The sequence below is a fragment of the Rhamphochromis sp. 'chilingali' genome (assembly GCF_963969265.1).
Source record: "Rhamphochromis sp. 'chilingali' genome assembly, chromosome: 1".
NCBI lineage: Eukaryota > Metazoa > Chordata > Actinopteri > Cichliformes > Cichlidae > Rhamphochromis > Rhamphochromis sp. 'chilingali'.
In genome coordinates, this window is record NC_137929.1 from 23,583,880 (window position 1) to 23,602,861 (window position 18,982).

Genomic DNA, 18,982 nt, shown 5'->3' on the forward strand with positions numbered 1-18,982 from the left:
GATCACACAGTAGAGCTACCCACCACTCAGAGGCGGTACCAAAAACCCTGCTGACCTTTCAGGATATACAGCAGGATTACAGGTGATGCATGAAACATATAAACGTAGGAGACATCTCGGAGCTTCCAGAGAGCACACACTCTACTGTGATTCTGGCATTTCAGCCACTTTCAGAATCGAAGGTCACGTTACAGACTTTTCCAAAGAAGACTTTTCCCACCCTCCGACTGATAGCTGAGTGCATAGTGGAAGGGATGAAACTTTGTGTGAATAGCAAGCCTTTTAATGAGCCTACTTTGTATTCATGCTGTTACTTTATTTTTTCTCCATTATGAACTGCAGTCAGAATGTTGGAGTGTTGTGTTTGTTCTTTGTTCTGATAAAAACAGATTTTCTTTTTATTTCTTGAACATTCTTATTAAGCTCTGCCAGTTGAAAATGTGTCTCTAATTTCTCTCTAATTTGCTGAAATATACGTCCTTGTTTTTTTAATTACTGTTATCTGAGATAAATATGCTTTATCAGGACTTTCAGTACAGATCAATAAGAAGTTGGAAGTTTTTATTAAAAACAAACAACAAAAAGTCTGACACAGATGTAGAATTACATTACATTTACATTACATATAATTGTATGCTATAGCATTAAAAAACATAAACTCAATATTTGATTTTTTTTTTCAGGGAAAATGCCCCAAAACAAAACAAAAACAATCAAACATTGTCAGTCTTTCTCACAGGCTTTACCGAATGCTAACACTGTTAGACGCGGTGCTGCTGGGGGTGATACAGCACGCTGTGTAGCAAAGCTGGAACAGCTGTGTGGCGTAGCTGCAGGCTTCAGGTGCACTGCTGCTAGTACGGGGAGAGAAAGAGGTGATAATTAGTCAATATAATTAGGAATTTAATTGGACGGATATAAATGATTAATTCAAAGTAGAATTAAGTCAAAAGATTTATCTGGTTATTTTCCAAAAATGTATAACTTATTAAAATGTATAGCTTGTCGATCGTCATGCATGTGAATATCTCAAAATTCAAAATCCTCTGTAGTGAGGGATAACGTAATAATATAAGGCTTTTTGTCAATTTTCGACCAATAAATCTTTACGTTGACCTTAACCCTGGAGAACCCATGGGGTCAGACCCCATTGGTTTACTAGGGAACCCATGGGGTCAAATTTGACCCCATGGGTTCTCCAGGGTGAAAGACTGTGGTGGATGTAAGACAGATTTTAATGGGTTGTTGACATGACCCCACCCTAAACGAGTTGACAGAACGACGCACACACAAACGCTACCCAAACCACAACCTTGCCCTTTTACTGAGGCCCGGGGTGTCGAACTCCAGGCCTCAAGGGCCGATGTCCTGCAGGTTTTAGATCTCTCACACCTAAACTAAAGTGTTAGTACATTACCAGGCCTCTGGAGAACTCCAAGACATGTTGAGGTAGCCATTTAAATCAGCTGTGTTGGATCAAGGACACATCTAAAACCTGCAGGACACCGACCCTTGAGGCCTGGAGTTCGACACCTCTGACTTAGGCAGTACAAGGGTCTCAAAAGTGGCTTTTTTGGTCCTCTCAGTTGGTCCCTGTGATTCAATTGCAGAGACACAGGTTGGATTCAAAGGAGCCTGAGAGCCTAGGTTTATAGTAATTTTGTTTCAAAGTAGGTCTAGATTAAGATAAGATAAGATAAACCTTCATTAGATAAACATGCCAATTTGCTAGATAACATGCTAGATATTTTCTTTTACTTCGCAGTTCTTCTTCTTTGTTGGTAAAATTGACTTTCAAAATAAGCAATTACATTTTTTGTTGCTTATTTCTCTAAGTTAATAAATACAACAATATATTATTATATTTAAATTATTAAGAAAATACTTATGTGGGGTAAAAGATTAGCCACAGCCTGCTAAGGTAGTCTATCAATAAGTATGTGTATATGTTGATAGGCTACGTTAGCAGGCTGTGCCACTGTTATTACACAGTTATTATAGGGTTTGTGGGAAAATGCAACATAGGTTCCTGGTGGAGTCTTGGTTTTCTTTGCCTGTTTTGGACTGCATGGTTATGTAGATTTTTTAAACCTGTAGCAGTAGTTGCAGCTTTTGTTGTATTGGCTTGCCCTCTTGTGGATGTAATGCAATATTTGAATGGTTCAAACTTGTGTTTTGGGGTTTTTGTTCAATTATTTTTTCTGAAAATAACCAGCTGTGGCTAATGCTCAAGTTTGGAAATTTTAATATGGGTTCGCTGACATTGTTCTTACAGGCCCAGTTTCCAGTGTAACTTTGAATGCATGGGATGGCATCTTGGAAAACATTAAATTCTATAAAATTCTAAATGCAGGTAATAATAATGTGAGAGTTTCACGGGCAGCTTTTAGAGCAAATTAATTCATTTTTTTCTGGAAAAAAGTTAACTATAACTAGCAATCAATCAGTTGAGTAATTATGTAATGAACTACACACTCTGGATATAATCCAAAGGCTCTGCCATTCTTGCACACATAAAGTATCTTGATTTTTGGCAAAAGGCAATTAAAATTCCTTTCCATTGAACACAGCAGGTAATTTATTGGGTCATTTAGAAGCTCAGACAGTTGTCGTGTACAGACAGGCCCGCAGTTTATTCTGGCTCAGAGAATAAAAGGGAAGAGTGATGGGCAGTGTGATGAAGAAAGAAGAAAGGAGATGAAATGTACTGTATTCTGTCAGCAGAGTTGTGGTGTCACCAGCTCAGGGACAGTCTGACGTGCACATGATGGAGGTTTCATGCCTGGGCTTGTCTTGGAAGACCTCGAATTAGAGGAGAGATAGGGGCCAGTGCATTCAATAACACTGAGACAGTGGGAGGGAGAAGAAATAGATACCACATTGTCTTTGAAGGTAAATGACACATACTTGCAGTAACTGCTTGCACTGCAGATTGTTTAGTTCTTTCATTTAGATGTTGGAGACTTCCAACATTCAATCTTTTGTTGTTTTTCCCTATCTGATGATGAGTTTACTTTATTCTCTGTTTGCCTTTTGCATAGCTGTGATAACTGGGCTGTCATCATGTCATACGTTTAGACTCCCTTGTTGAAGTATTAAATACTATGTTAACTATAAATAGTTTCCCCCTTTCATAATAACCGAATGCTCGGTGACGTTTTTCATAACGCGCCTGTTTTAATTGTGTTGAGTCTTTAAGCTTGGAGCTGTAGAAGCTAGTTCAAGTCCCTAAACCATACACGTTGTTTCTGTTGTTCGATCTATTTCAGGCATTTTTAATTTAATTATTTGTCAAATAAAGTGTTTTACTTCAAGTAAAATTCATCCAAGAAGCTTGTGCTTCAAGTAAAATAATTTTTTTTAAACTATTAGCACTAATTAGCAGCATTTGTCTCTATGTGTTTATGTTTTGTACCCATACAGTTTATGAATGTGATCGCTTACCAAGCTTGCTGTTCTTGATTACGTCACTCTCTAGTCTAAATATGGTTACATCCAAAAAAAGAAATCAAACGCTGGTGCTGAGACTTTAAGCTGCAAAGTGGATGTAGGTCATAGTGGCTACGTCAATCTTCTATGAGACTGAAGAGGAGTGCTCTCTCTTTGGTTCTGTGCTGCTGCATCATTGTAGGGTATGAATGAAATGTTCTGCGCTCTCTCCTTGTCGTCACATTAAACATTGCCGGGGCCCGCAGGCTGAACATTGAAAACACTGGATGTAATTGGTTGCCGTGTGCTACATCATACATGAAGTCGATTATTCCAGTAGTGCGAACGCTGAGGAATGACGGAGTTTCCTCTGACAGTCTCATGTTGTTCCATTTGTACATTCTAAATCATCTTCTGGTACTTCCTCTGCACGCGTTACAGATGTGATAGATGTGCTCCCGACACAGACCCGTCTTGTGAGTTGATCATGCAGCGAGACGAGCGTGGTCCTCCCGAGAGTGATTTCATTCACGGTTTTCCCCGTGTGCTTTCGGAGCGATACGACAAAGCACACATCACGAGGTCGACAAACAGCGTTATCTGGCTTCTCACACAGGAGGGGCGTTTTCCATCTGTAAGTGATGCAGTGAAGAGAGAAAAACATCACCTCTGACAAAAGCCTTCGGCAAACTTATTTGTTGTTGTTTATTATTATTATTGCGAGAAATAATGGAAGCTCTCCAGTAGCCTTTAACTTCAGGTTGATAGTACGTGCTTATGCACTCTACCTCTGTTATCCTGCTGTTAGTGTGATGGGATTTTCATGTACGCTTTCAGTATTCACTGGGGACTGTAGCTGTTTGTTACTGTTTTGGTGTATTTTTACCTCTTGGGTTTTTCTTTTCTTTGTTTTTTATTCCTCAGCCGTAAAAGGCTGATGGGATATTGTCGTCACCTGCCGAGTGTTCAGGCGGAGCGGCGTGGACACTCAAGTTTGTGAATGTGATACTTAGAAAAGGAGGCGGTGTAGGATTTTCAAATTCATACCCTAAGTGCATCTACTAGGAAGGGGAGGAGTAGCCACTCCTTTCAGCTATGATTAGGAAAATGATGCTACAGTTTGCAGAGGCTTACCAAAGGTGGACAACAGAAGACTGCAAAAATGTTTCTTGGTTTTAATTAGCCTCCGTTTGTGCTGGAACATTCTGATGGTAGGGTTTTGGCATAAACAAGATAAAAGCATGGACCCAACCTGCCTCGTATGAGCGATTCAGGATGCTGGTGGCGTAATGGTGTGGCACACTTTGAACTGCTTAGAAGCAACTGAACTTTGTTTCAGTGCCACAGCCTACCTGTGTGCTGTTGCTGAACATGTACATCCCTTTATGACCGCAGTTCCAGCAGGTTAACACTCCATGTCTCAAGCTCAGGTCATCTCTAACTGGTTTCTTGAACATAATAAATGTTCAAATCTGTGACGAATGTTTCCAGCATGTTGTTGAATTAATGCTGTGAAGAATGACGACAGTGCTGAAGGAAAAATGGTGTCCAACCTGGCATTAAAGTGTACCTAACAAAGCAAGTTTAAGTGAACTGTAAAAGTAACATTTTTGTTTCCAAAGGGGTATAACTAATTTTACATTAGTGTAGTTAGTTTTCTCTTCTGGAGTTTATGGAAATAATGTGAGCAGAGCATAAAGATTCACAGTTGTTGTTCATAATCGTTGATGATTCTAAGAATACCAAACATCAAATGAACTCTGATCTGTTGATCTGCTGAAAGATGTTGAAATATGGAATTTTTTTTATTTCATTATATATATCAGTGGGAAATATTCTTATTTGTTTTTACTGACATGCAACAGTGTATATAATTATAGACGCTAAATTTCATATCCAACTCCAGGCCTCGAGGGTCGGTGTCCTGCAGGTTTTATGTGTCCTTGATCCAACACAGCTGATTTAAATGGCTAAATTACCTCCTCAACATATCTTGAAGTTCTCCAGAGACCTGCTAATAATAATAATAATAATAATAATAATAATGGATTGGATTTATATAGCGCTTTTCAAGGCACCCAAAGCGCTTTACAATGCCACTATTCATTCACTCTCACTCTCACACACTGGTGGAGGCAGCTACAGGCAGCTAATGAACTAATACTTTAGTTTTGGCATGTTGACCCAGGGTGAGATCTAAAACCTGCAGGACACCGGCCCTTGAGGCCTGGAGCTGGACACCCCTGCAGTATGCCTACTTAAAAAAAACCTTTATTTACACTGTAGCTGGAGACAGTGCTCTGAACAGTGAGTCTATACGTGCCAGCATCCCCATACATCATAGAGTACATTATTCAGGAAGTCATTATTTCAGTTGCACATAGGGCTGCTCAATTAATCGAATTTTAATCACGATTACGATCTGGGCTTTCAACGATCATTAAAAATGACTGAGCCGATTATTAGCCCCTCCCTAATTTATCCGCGACACCTTAAAGGCCGGTCCGTGAAAATATTGTCGGGCATAAACTGGTCCGTGGCGCAAAAAAGGTTGGAGACCGCTGATTAAGAGGACCCGAGGGAAGCTCGGAAAGCTAAGCAGAAGTTATTTGGAGAGTGACTGCCGTTGGTTGAAAAGAGAGTTTAAAAAAAAAAAAAACTTCAGTGGTGTTGCACACTATTTTATATTATTTTTTTAAAGTCATTGTTAACCCTTTAAAGCCGGTCAGAGCAGTAAGCTCCGTTTTGCGTAACTATTTTTAAATCCCTGTAGAACCTGAACAGTGTAAGCTAGCGCAATAATTTGTTTTGCATATGAAACCGGAGGAGTTGTACTTACATCTGATGCCATCAGCTTGTCCTCGGTCACGGTTTCGTTCCACATATAGCTTTGCAAAAATTGCATAAAAAGCGCTTGCAGGAACAAAAACATAATATTCCAGAAACACGCTTTGCCGTTCCTATCACTTCCCACAGTGAAATGATGCACATGCTGTTTTCTTTGCAAATTTGCATCATAGGATTGTTTTTTGTTTTTCCTGCAGTATATAAAAATTGCTGTATCTCCAAAATAAAACTATGAAGACACTCAAAATAAATTTCCTGTGGTGGGAAACTATTTTTTGCAACTTTATTGTATTTAAAGTTTTGAGGGATAAGCCTCTTAAATTTCTCCAAGTGGAAATATATGTAAACAAAACAAAAGCGATTTTCAATTTTTTTTGTAGTTTATTGCACTTTTTTGCAATTTATGTAATTACTATGGACTTAATGCATACATATTATTAAAATATGGGCTATAACAGTTGTATTGATGTATAGCAACTTGAAATGCTCCCACAAATGGCACTACAGCATGTAAAAAAAAAAATATAAGCTCTGGTGGACTTGGTTCTATAGTAGGTCTTAAAGGGTTAAATAAATATCGTCAAATAATCGTGATCTCAATTTCAGTGAAAATAATCGTGATTATCATTTTTGCCATAATCGAGCAGCCCTAGTTGCACAAACAAATAACAAAGTAACATAAATCATAACAACACTGAATATTCATTATCGATAAAATAAGATGAGGTAGCCTTTATTAGTCTCAGAGTTGGGAAATTCACATTGTTACAGCAGCCGAGTGAACAATATTTCTTATGATATGAACAAATAATAATGTGTTCCTGACATAAATTAATGAATTTGTACATAAAAAAGAAGAATGCAGAATATTACGTGTTTGACATATTTCCTGGGGGAGGACCTCCCCACACACACAGCCAAACATGTGTTAGTCACACAAATTTTCCCGGGTTTAAGCCCTATGACTGTGTCAAAATATTGTCTGTGTGTGTGAACCTAGACACACAACCAAATTGCGTGGGAGCTGGCAGTGCAGCATTTTTTCAAAACATTATTTATCTAAGTTGTTTACTCAAAAATACATAGAAGGTCAAAGTAATTGAAAGCTTGTGTGTGTTTGTGTGTGCGCGCGTGCAGAAGTGTTTGCGTCGAGGATGAGCAATACGAGGGGGATTTGAGAAGCTGTCTTCCGCAAACTTCAGAGGCAGAAGTCAGATTAGTTTCTTTTTGAGCCGGAGATAAAGCCCAGAATTCCCTTTGTCTCTCAAACACGCGGGCTCGTGTCAGCCTGACTTTTGATGTGAAGCAGTCTTATCTGACGGTAACCTTTCAGAGCCGAAGGCATCGGGCACGACTGCCATTGAGTCATTAGAGTGAAACACATTTTATGATGCCATTTGCATATTTTAATTACAACACCGCGGAAGTGGAAAGCATCAGACATCTCAGAGTTGTTGTGCTTTAAAAGGGTGGGATGGTCGTGTAAAAACAAATGCGTACAGGTGTGTGTGCGAGGGAGGGAGAATTAGACGTACGATATACTGGTTAGCTCAGAGTGAGTCTTGGAGAGGTTTGGTTTAAGCGGTTGCAGCAGAGGAGCATATTAACACTGACACTCCCCCAGCGAGGCCGGCTCTTTGAGTTGAGATGGAGGTTAGCAGCTGAATAATGATTTCAAACACATTTTCAAAAGGAGCAGATATGGAGCGGTCCCTTTTCATTGACATGCATTGAGGTGAAAATTGTAGGACTATCTGTTCGCTCTCAGCCCAATTTAGTGATGCATCATAACACAGAAAGAACTTCTTCCACAATAGTAAATAACAGATTGATTTATGGACGCTGCACAAAGGAGGCTGGTTAACGAGAACAGAGCCCATCTGTGTCATCGCCTTTTTTCTTTTGCTTTTTGTTACATAGTTAGGGGACGTTTGTGCTACGCCGCGGCACATGGTCTGATTAACAAGACTCCAAAAAGTGGCAACGGTTGCAGCTAAACAACACCCGAGCTCAGCTAAATTGTAGCACATTGGCTATATGCAGTGCAGTGTAGTGGAGTTACAGTATGTAGGCCAAACCCAGCATGGGATCCATTTGAAGTATTTCACAACTTTGCCAGCGTGTAGTGGAATAGCAGGGGTTTACTTTTAGCTCCACAGATTCACATCCATTCATTCCACTTGCAGCCTAAGAGGGTGAAATTGTGAAATTGTGATTAGCTAAACGCACGCACACAAACAGACACAGATAAATATGCAGATAAACATACAAATAAGTACAGTCGGATACTCCGAGAGACACGCGTTCGAAGACCCCCGCAGACCCACAAGGAGTGTTTACCCATTTATTTTTGCTGTTTGTTTGTTTTGCTCGGTAAATCTAACCACCGCACAGCTGCTGCTGCTGGAGCAGGCGCGGACACCAGTTCGGGGATTCATTAGCTCTTGTTTTTCCTCCCCTCATTTCCCCACTTTTCTCGTCTCGCTCCTTTTTCCCTGCGTCTCGACACAGGAGCGCTGTATAAGTGGTTTATTCCACGGGCTGGACCCAGACGTTAGTTCTGTGAAGCTGAGTTTTGGCACTTTGTGTTGCCTTTTTTTATTTGCCCTTAAATGTTTTAAACACTTCAAGTCTGCAGGAATAGTTGTAGAAAGGGTTTGGAGGAACTTGCTAAAAGTGGAGAGAATGATCTCCAGCGATGTCTTCGGGGTTATGTCAGGTTTAATATGTAGCTTGCACAGTTTTAACTGTTTCGCCTGCTGTGCCCACTGGGGGCATGAAGTTGGTACACTTTGGCATTTACCAGGCAACGAGGAGCTAATAAAAGATGCTCTCAGGAAGAATTACAGGTTCTTAAGCTATTGAAGGTAAAAACACCAAAGCTTTATGCAAAAAATAAAAAAGTTGTGGCAGATTTGAATTTTCCCTTCAGCTTTGTCTCCTTGTGCAGCTCTCAGTCTTTACTGTTTTTAGATCTAATCACTTGCTCACATGCACCTTGCAGTGTAACTACATCAGACTTTTGCAGATAGCAGGTGAGAGATGAACCAGCCCAATTCATCACAATGAGATTCATAGCATGCTAAAACTAGCAGGTATGCTGCAAGCATTTGCATCTCTGCCCACGATGATGACCTTGAAGAAGGCGAGGAACTTTACAATTCTGTAAACTAAATCTGCATCCGCACTGGAAGAGACCAGAGAAAGTGAACGACATTCCAAAACTTCAAGCAAATAAGATAACGGCTGGCAGCCGGAAACATGCGGGATCCAAGATTTTAAAAAATGTCTTCCAGCCGAGCAACTGAAGTGACACTGAAGAGTGGTGCTGATTGACACATGACCTAGTAGTAGATACATTAAAGAGTCACCTAGGAAACTGGAGCCTGGAACATCCACGGCAACCAGAGAATTCATTTATTTGGAATGACATCAGCTTCAAAGTGATGTGCGAACCAGCGACTGGCTTCCAGTGTGGACGCGCCATATGGATATCTCATCCTCTGCTGCTTCAGTTTGACACTTGTAATTCTTTATTCTGCCTTTTAACGATTTTAAAGTTCAGCATGAAAACAATTAGACATGTTAAGGTCAACCATTGATTCATTAGGCACAATTTCACTGCTTTTAAATACCTGGAACATTTCTACACAGCTTTAATCCTTTTCAAGCCAACAATTATTGCATTTTCTGGATGGAACACACTAATCGACTCTAACGTCGCATCCTGTGAACGGGTCGGCAAATGAGCGAATAAAGAAACTCAGTGTGTTGTGTTCTTGTGCCAGCCGTGCTGGTGACTAAAAACACTTACTGCAGCTGTGTGCTAGTGCAATGCACACAGCTTGGACTATACTATACATCGTGTCCGATCTGGCCCACGGCACCCCTATTTCACCCGCCATTACCCTCTGACTGGTTGGAAGACCCCGGGGACGGACACACCCGAAGGAGCTGAATGAAAGATAAACAGGAGTGGGGCGAAAGAATTCAGCTGAAGAAGAGATGTAGAAACACAAAGAAAAGGAGACAAGGAGGCACACACACACAACACGGAGAGAGCTCATGATGGGAGTGTGTGATGAGGAGGATGAGCTATTGTTCCTCAGGGCTCTAAAAGTGTTCACAGGGCAACAAAACCTGATCGATAGACGCACACCTCCACTCTATAAAGACTCTTGTTAAAGAAGAAGAGTGAAATAGATACTGGTCTTTCTCTCATCCCTGTGGACACACACACACACACCTGGCAATCTATCATCTCACTTCCTCTCACTGTGTTTGTCCCTTTGTGACTCATTCTGTCTCTGTCAGCCACTTCTCCTTTGCTGCCATCCTCCCTCAGAGTATGACCGAGTGTGTGTGTGTGTGTGCACGTGTGTGTGTTCGTCTGTATCCCTCTGACACACTTGGACTGGCCTGTGACAAAAACAAGAGCAATCACACCCCTTCATGCTTAACATACACATACACAAACACACACACACAGAAGCCCGCATGGGCAGATTGAAGGCTACGAGAAACGCTTGTGTGCATATGGTCGTGCTCTGCTGGGAGCTGGCCTGGTTTCTCTCTCACCAGTGTCAGGACTTCAGATGCTAGCAGCTCCAGCTCCAAACCCAACCCTGAAAGGAAAAGAGTCAGAACCACAAGGGACGCGGCAGATGAAAGAATGAATGACATAAGAGTGAATGCAGGAGCGTCCACGAGGAGAGAGACAGAGTGCAAAAAAGGTGATGCATATTCAACTATTAATGATTCAAATACGAAACACGGAAAGTTGGATTCTTGAAAAAAAAATGTCCTGGTTTATTTGCTGACACCTTTGAGTATTTGAGGTAACAGCATGTGTGCACGTTATTGTTCTTACCTCTTACCTGACCTTCATACGGCTGCGCAGTTGCCACTAGGAGAATTCATTTATTTGGAATGACAGGTGAGATGCTGTGAAATGAGGGTGTACAGTTCTTCAGCATCACAAATCAGCATTTCACTCACTGTCCTTCACATATTTTCTATTAAAATGTCTGTCAGAATACAGCCGTTAATATGAGTGAAGGTTGGTTAGGCTAATAGGAGTTTCCTGCAGTATCACACAGAAAGTCAATTCAGTTTCATTGAAAAAATTACCAAAGCAGTCAACTCAAGCCACTACGAAACCCCAACAATCAGATGATCCCCTATGAGCAAGCTCTTGGCAACAGTGGGAAAGAAAAACAGGAAGAAGCCTCCAGCAGAACCAGGCTTAGGGAGGGGCGGGGCCATCCGCTGCGACCAGATGAGTGTGATGTTCACATGTCTGCACTGCATGTAATATTTTGTGCTCTACTGGACATCCATCAGCTGTCAGACACAGACTGAAGAACCATCTCCGACCCTGCCTGCTCCCTATTAGCTTCTGATGGAAAACTTCATTCCTGCATCCAAACATGTGCATTTTTCTCCCGCTGCCTGTCCTCATGACTAAAACCTGCTCTTGCTCTTTATTATGTGCTGTGAGATTACAAATATCAATCGGTGCTTGTTGTTAATAGAGCTCTACCTCGTCGCGTCTGCTCGTTTGCAACTCGCTAATTTGTACTGCTCTCGGTTCTTTGTGTTGATCATTATTGAAATGAACCTGCTGCTTCTGTGTTCACAGATTGGTGTTTTGTTTAGGAGTTTTTTTAGTATCACCCATCAGCTTTTTTTCTTTTTTTCTTGGTTACTGCAGTGCCACGCTAATCTGACCCACTCAGTAAATCTAGCTCTCTGCTAACAAATAAATTCCACTTCCTGTTTCAGCACCATGTTAAAAGTTACCCCATGTTTGCTGAATGATTTCAGGGGGCGGTTTAGCAGCGATAGCAGTAACTCAGTACAGATCTGTGTTAAAAGGTTCCACACTGAGGCCGATGCCAGTGACAGTAAACTATCAGTAAAGCCGGATCATAAACCAATCACCAACTGAGACAACTAAAACCTGTTAACATGTAAAGTTTTTCACACACTACTTTGGTAACCTCAAAAATAGGTTGATATAAATCTCCCCACTTCACTTGGCTGCAGTTATTTTACCCGTTATTGCTACAAGTTGCTGAATTTCAGTTTGGGTTTGGGTCACCTCACAGCCACTAGTGTCCTTCTGCGTGGATTTTTGTTAAGAGATGAAGAGTTAAAATGAATGATAACGATGTGATGTTCTGCTGGGAAGCATCAGGATCAGTTGCTTTTCCCCTCATGCCCGACATCACCGGAGACCCCCACAGGTCCCGTTTTTCGCCCTGTTGAATCAGAGCTGTGTTGATGGACCTACACGGTATCAGACGGGTGTAATGCTGGGCCCGATCGATCCATGCATACAGTGATTTTTGTGAGCCCTCATGCATCAGTGGTTTTTCGACTCCAGCCCAGAAACCGCAGACTCCGGCAGAGAGGTAATTACTGAATATAGTAGCATTGATTGGCAGCGTGACAAAATAGGGTTTGATTGATTCAAAGCTTTATAACTTAAAAACGAGAGGCCGCTGTTTTATTTTACATCACCATTAACACGCCGCTGTTTGTTTTCTCAACAATCAAACGTGACTGTTACAGAAAAGGAGGATTTGGGCGATAAGAAGGAGAGGATAAATACAAAATAAAGCGTTAGGAAGGCCGCGAATTGAACTCCCTGCTTCTAATGTTAAGCAGGTAACCCTCTCATTTGGTGTGTTGTTCTGCTCAGGAAAGGACTGGCATCAAACACATCTCAGCACACACACACTCACATATACAGGGGTCCTGCCCAGTAAGAGGGCATAAAATCTGAATAATTTCACAGATAATTTGGTTGTCACAGGCTGGCAATAGCAATAACAACTTTAGATAGAGAGCCAGCACAAAAGGGAAGTAGAGAGAAGAGCGGAGCGAATCACCCTTAGCCAATCGCTGTGTCTAAGCCAAAGTGGTGTTTGTGGGAGGATTAAAAAAAAAGAGCTCCTTTTTAAGCCTGTCGAAGAAAATGAGGGGAATCGCTCTCATTTCCCCTTTTCTCCTGCTTCCAAATCGTTCCTCCTCTCCTTCCATCACTCAGCGTGACCCTTTGAAAAATCGCAAAACGTTTAACGTGGCGGCGGGATGATCGCGCGCTCCAGCTTCGGCGATGGTGGCATAAAATATGGGGTGCTGTAATTGGAATTATGCACTTAGAAACAGTTTGGGGATGTGCAGTCTATCCAGCACACAGGTGGCTTTCATCACCTCGGAAAGAAGCAGGCAGCGGTGCGCGTGTGTGGGTGTGCGTGGCCACATATTGAAATTGTGTGTCCTATACATTATTCAGATGCTTCGAGCCACCACATCTGTTCATTTCTCTGAGCGACACGCACACACACACCTGATGAACAATAATTACTCTGCTGCCTGGCACCCGTGTCACCCTCTAACATTGGCTTTGTGCGGCATGTAGTTTGTGAGGAGTGCTGTTTGTCACCTGTACGCACAGATCATAATGACAGAAATAGCTGCGCACAAACAACAAACTTGTGCAGGATAGATGCACCACAGTTTGCCGTGCATGTGCTCACAATTCCCGAAGAGGTGCGTGCACACTTTGGAGTCTGTGGAGCGTTTCGGAGGGGTGCTTACAGTACGTACTCGCTTGATCCCTGTGTCTTTGCGCGCTTACATGTGTGTGTTGTGTGCGGCCTGTGTTTTTGGGAGAGGAGAGAGAGATAAAGAGAAAAGGAGGCAGTCTTTTCTGTGGCGTCAGCCTTTGATCAGTGTCCCTCTGTGTACGTGTGTGTGTATGTGAACCAACCCCTGGTGTCTTGGAGGCAGATGAAACACTGTGCCTCTATCCGGGGCTCACAGAACACCCACTATCCTCCTCGCCTTTTCCTTTACTCTCATCTCTGCCTCGCTCTACCCCTCCCTCATCGCCCCCCCCCCCCCCCCCCCCCCCCCCCCCCAACCACTGTTCGTTACCACAGCCATTTTAAAGGCTATTCATGCGGCGCCGCGCCTTTCATCTTGCATTGCTGCGTTTTCACCAGCTCCTCGATTTCTTTTTTTTTTTTCCTCAAGCCTTTTATCAGATTAGAGCAGACGGGGGTAGATGGGGGGAGGACGGGTGAAGTGGCCTGCTGTTGTGCACTGTCTCTCTGTCAGATGGACGCAGCGTGGAGGTGCAGAGAAGACGGCGGCTTCGGTTGTTATGAAAGATAACACGAGGATCTGGGGTGTCTGCTGGCTCTGTGTGGCCCACTTCTCTGTTTTGCTGCTCCACCGGCACAGCCACTGTGATAATAGATGCTTCAAGAAGCTGCACAATAATGATTATTTCCCACCTTTGGACTTTGCTGCCAGAGCTTTCTCTTTTTCTTCTTTGTCCAAGAAACTGTGCTGACACAGAAATATTGCTATGCATTGCAGTAATTAGCCAAATTAATGACCTCATTAGCATAATTGGTTATGTTTAATATATCATGGTGATTACAGTAGGGCATTAGGCAGCTTATTTGCCTCTTGTTTGTGCTCGGCTTATTTAACGCACCCAAACATGCTGCTTATTTGTGAGTGTTTGTGGTGTTTTAAGAGCAGCACAAAAGCCGTAATGGAATGAGATGCTTCTCGAGACGCACTTTGATCTGTTTTGTTTTATGGATCGTAAAGGTGAACTGTAAAAACGAAAGAGAATGTAGGAAAATATTGATTCATTATGTACTTGACGTAATTAGTTTGGTTACTGCCGTAAACTCTGTGCAGCATCGACAGCTCGTTTGTGGTGCAGTGCAATTAAAATGAAATATTCATGCACAAAAGGTGATCAGGTAACACCCCCCTCCCCTCCCCTCCCTCGCCCTGCAACAAACTTCATATTCCTCATCTCTCCATGAGCTGGATTCATGTGGACAGTAATGAGCCCACCACCTTTCTCGGAGCAGTAAACGCCCTCCCTCCTCAGCAGCAGCTCCGCCAGTGTGGGGGCTTCAGGGTTTATGGAAAGAAGTTTGATTATCCAGTTTTAATGCGTTCGTGTAGGTGCAGCAGGTTCGCTGGTGTGTAGTTAGACGAATATGCGAGTAAATTCCAATAACTTGTCTTCTTTTTACTGTAATTCTTTGGATGTTCTTGTGTTTAATAATTATTATCAGGTTTCTCTGTGATTTCTCAGTTATAGCCACTACATAGTCATGCCATAATATCAAGCATGTGTTTCTGTAGTATGTGATGGATATTTGGAGAAAATGCAGGTGGTCTTTCTTGTTTTTACCACAAGGTGGCAGCACATCCTCATGTGTAAGCCCTTAGTAAGTCCCCCTTACCCCCTCTCACTTATATACCTAATAATTCCTGTTCAATTATAACATAATATATACAGTTCTTGGTTGTATTTTTAGTTTTTAATTTGGCTTGAGTTATTTGTCTTTATTTAGATTTTCCTTCCTTTATTCTTCCTCCACAGACAGATGATTAGACCCCATAAATACAGTCGGGCCTAGCTGTTTCACAGTGTAACCAGTGCTGAGCAGATTAAATGTGTAATAAATTAAGAAATGTTTATGTTGGTGTGCTGGCTCCCAAATTCCCGTTTATCTTGATAACACTACTGAGACACCCATAGCAGATAACGTACTGTATGTTTGTGTTAGAGCTGATCAGAGCAGCTACCAGCATACAAGTGTTCAGCTTCCACTGTAGCAGCTTAATTGATGACCTTTCCAGTGCACCTGTCTTTAATAAAGCTTTAATTAGAAGTCCCGTTAGGATCTCAGGGGCTGCCGGTTAATGGGTACTCAAATAGGAAAGATTTAGGTCTTTGGTGGAACAATCGAAGATACTTACCAGTAATCGTGAGAGGCAAATGTCGGCGAACGTCATAAAGGGCGAGGTATTATTCGGCTGCTCTGATAAACGGGACGGTCGTCTTACGGGGAAACTTCGGGAAGCGTCGGCTGCTTTATCGTTCCGCGGGGGGAATTTGATTTGAAAACAGCATTCTGTGTCATTATGAGGTACAATGAAGAAATTAAACTCAATTATATCAGACAAAGCGCCGAATGAATAATTAATGCGCTAACAGTGCTGCATGCATAGAGTGGAGGTGTTCGGGGTATGTATAGTTCACATTATGTATGCAAATTAGGCCCCTGCACAGCTCATGAGAGGATGCATGTAAGGAACTGTGAAGCTTTGGCTTTTCCAATCAGACCACATTCTCAGTTAATTCAGATCGCTCCCTTTGAGACATTTGCTCATTTCAGAGTCTTCATGGGTGTGATGGGATACACACAGCATGTGTTTTGAGTTGCTGGGGTACTTTAATTGAACTTGAATATTCATGCATTTTTCTGTGGCACCTGTGTCGCTTTTTTTTCTGTCCTACAATCTTCTGCCTGTGAAGGTAAATGTTTCTGTTTGGTCTTCTTTCTATTTCGTATCATGTGAGATGATATTTGATCTGGTTATTTGTACGATTCAGGTCAGGGCCTCCTACGTTCCTCAGACACACGGCTGTCGTACTCTGAGTAGGTCTGTTCAGAAGTTGCTGCTCAATGACATTAGAGAGAGAAAACGTCATTAAGAGAGGGGCTGAAAAAGCACTTGCTTGTGCCACTCCCTTTGTTGTCTCTGTGCACCGGCTGTGACTCCTTGTTGATGACTGATGGTGCTGCACACTCGAGCGCTCTCGTTCTCTACACTCTTGCAGTTCCCTCCCAGAAGTGGAGCTACGGGCCAAAGTGGGAATCACTTTCCTGACAGATGCTAAATATTAAAGCTACACTTCCCAATAACATCTTGTCTTGTTCTCTCTTCATCCCCCTCCATCCTCCCCCCTCCTCTTCTGAAAACACTCCTTCACCTTTCTCCTCCCTCCATCTTTGTGTCCCACACATAAGGCTTCCTGAGCACCGGAGATCAGTCTGCTAAGGGGAACTATGGCCTGCTGGACCAGATTCAGGCTCTGCGTTGGCTCAACGAGAACATAGGCCACTTTGGCGGAGACCCGGAGAGGATCACCATCTTCGGCTCTGGAGCTGGGGCCTCTTGTGTCAACCTCCTCATCCTCTCGCATCACTCTGAGGGTAAATGTCATGTTTTATTCCTCGTACAGCACATATTTTTTTTAATATCTTTTCACCACCTTTGCTGCTTTTTCTTATTTAAACCAACATTAACTACCAGCTACCAGCTTGGATCCACCCTGTTAAATCAATGATCAAAGAGGGCCAGGTTAGCTTATTTCCAGCTCTGTATTTCATTCTTAGACTTTGGCGGAGATGCTTTAAATGGATCAGCGATGTCTTATAGAGGACCAGAGTGCAGCTCCTCTGTTCATCCTCAGACTGAAACAGCCATTTCAGCTCTTATCCCCCTTTCTTTAAACCAACTTTCTTCTGATTGTCGTCTTATTATAAACAGAAGGTGTGAACAGCAGGAGGGCGGAGCTTCTTGGCTCATAGCTGTGTGCCTGAGATGACTGCATCAAGGATTTTTGCTGTCTCTGACATCACACAGAGCCATAAGAAGAAAAAACTCTCAAAAACCAACATCAGTTTCACGTATTTCGTTTACTCTGGGCTGGATCTGATAAGCTTAAAGATTTGTAGTTTTTTCCCGTCGTTTATTTCTTTTCACAGAGACAAAACTCTAAATGAACCAACATCCGTCGCTATAAATCACACCTTCAGTCTGCTTAGTGGCCAGATGTGTGCAGGCCAGGCGCAACAAAAAATGAAATAGAGGATGAAGGTGTTGTGCTCTGGACTAGTGAATAACATGGAGAGTTGTTTATCTGTGCAGTTTTATTCATTTACAGCAAACTGATGCAGTTTGTGTCCTCTGCACATCTGTGGTGCTCTGCTGCGTCACACAATGTGAAGCATGTCAGACTACGGAAAGATGTGTGGTTCAGCTAGAGACCGGGGAGGACCATGCCTCCTTTAACATACATTTCTCGACTAATATATTTTTGTCCTTTGCGTACATTCTGTCTGAATGACTAAAGTTTCTGTCCTCAGTCAGTCAGTTCAGCTCTCTTTAGTGAGCCATGTTTTATTTAATGTAAAATATGATTGTCACGTATAGAAGCACAGCGGATAGCTTCCAGCCCAGAAACAGTTAAGTCCTGTGATGTTCACTTGACACCTTTATCCCCAAAGGAAAACACTGCTTGTCCTTTGAACTGAACAATTTAAGCAGTCGTGTAGCTAATGTGCGAGCGGAGGTTTGATCCACGTTATGTTATTCATTTCTTTGGAGGATAAATGGCGTGGGAGCTCCAGCATTACCCTGAATTACCTGCCTTTGGCGTGCGCTCCTCTGTCCGCGCTTCACTGCTCTGCAGCAGGAAGTCTCTCTCTCCACTGAAAATCCAACATCTATCTGACCTCATGCTCCCCATTACCAACAACAAACCCCGAGGGCTAAGTGTTAACACCGCACCGCCAAAAGACAGAGGCCGACAGACCAATCGACTTTGATCGGAACTGAGATCAGCGTGGCCGACGATCCGCAGCCAAACGGTCACGCGCTCGCCGCCTTTGATCATGCTGTTCTTGAAGCTGTCCTCCTCCAGTCGTGGCTCCTCTGTTCTCTCGGCTGCTCGAGGACTCTCCCTCAATATGTCTCCCCTCTCTTCATTTTCCGTCTCGCACACACAAACTGCAAAGGACAGAAACAGGAAAGAAATGGTGGGTGAGAAGAACAAGAGAGATTAGAGAGTGTGTTCACACAACCACGC

General features: G+C 42.6%; 1 protein-coding gene across 1 annotated transcript in view; it reads left to right on the forward strand.

Annotated features, from left to right (window-relative positions):
* The window catches only part of nlgn2a (neuroligin 2a), a 254,588-nt gene that overhangs the window by 224,710 nt on the left and 10,896 nt on the right, over positions 1–18,982 (forward strand). The window contains exon 6 of the mRNA XM_080876002.1: positions 17,139–17,324. Within this exon, the coding sequence (XP_080732128.1) occupies positions 17,139–17,324 (186 nt within the window). The remainder of the gene's footprint in view (positions 1–17,138; positions 17,325–18,982) is intronic.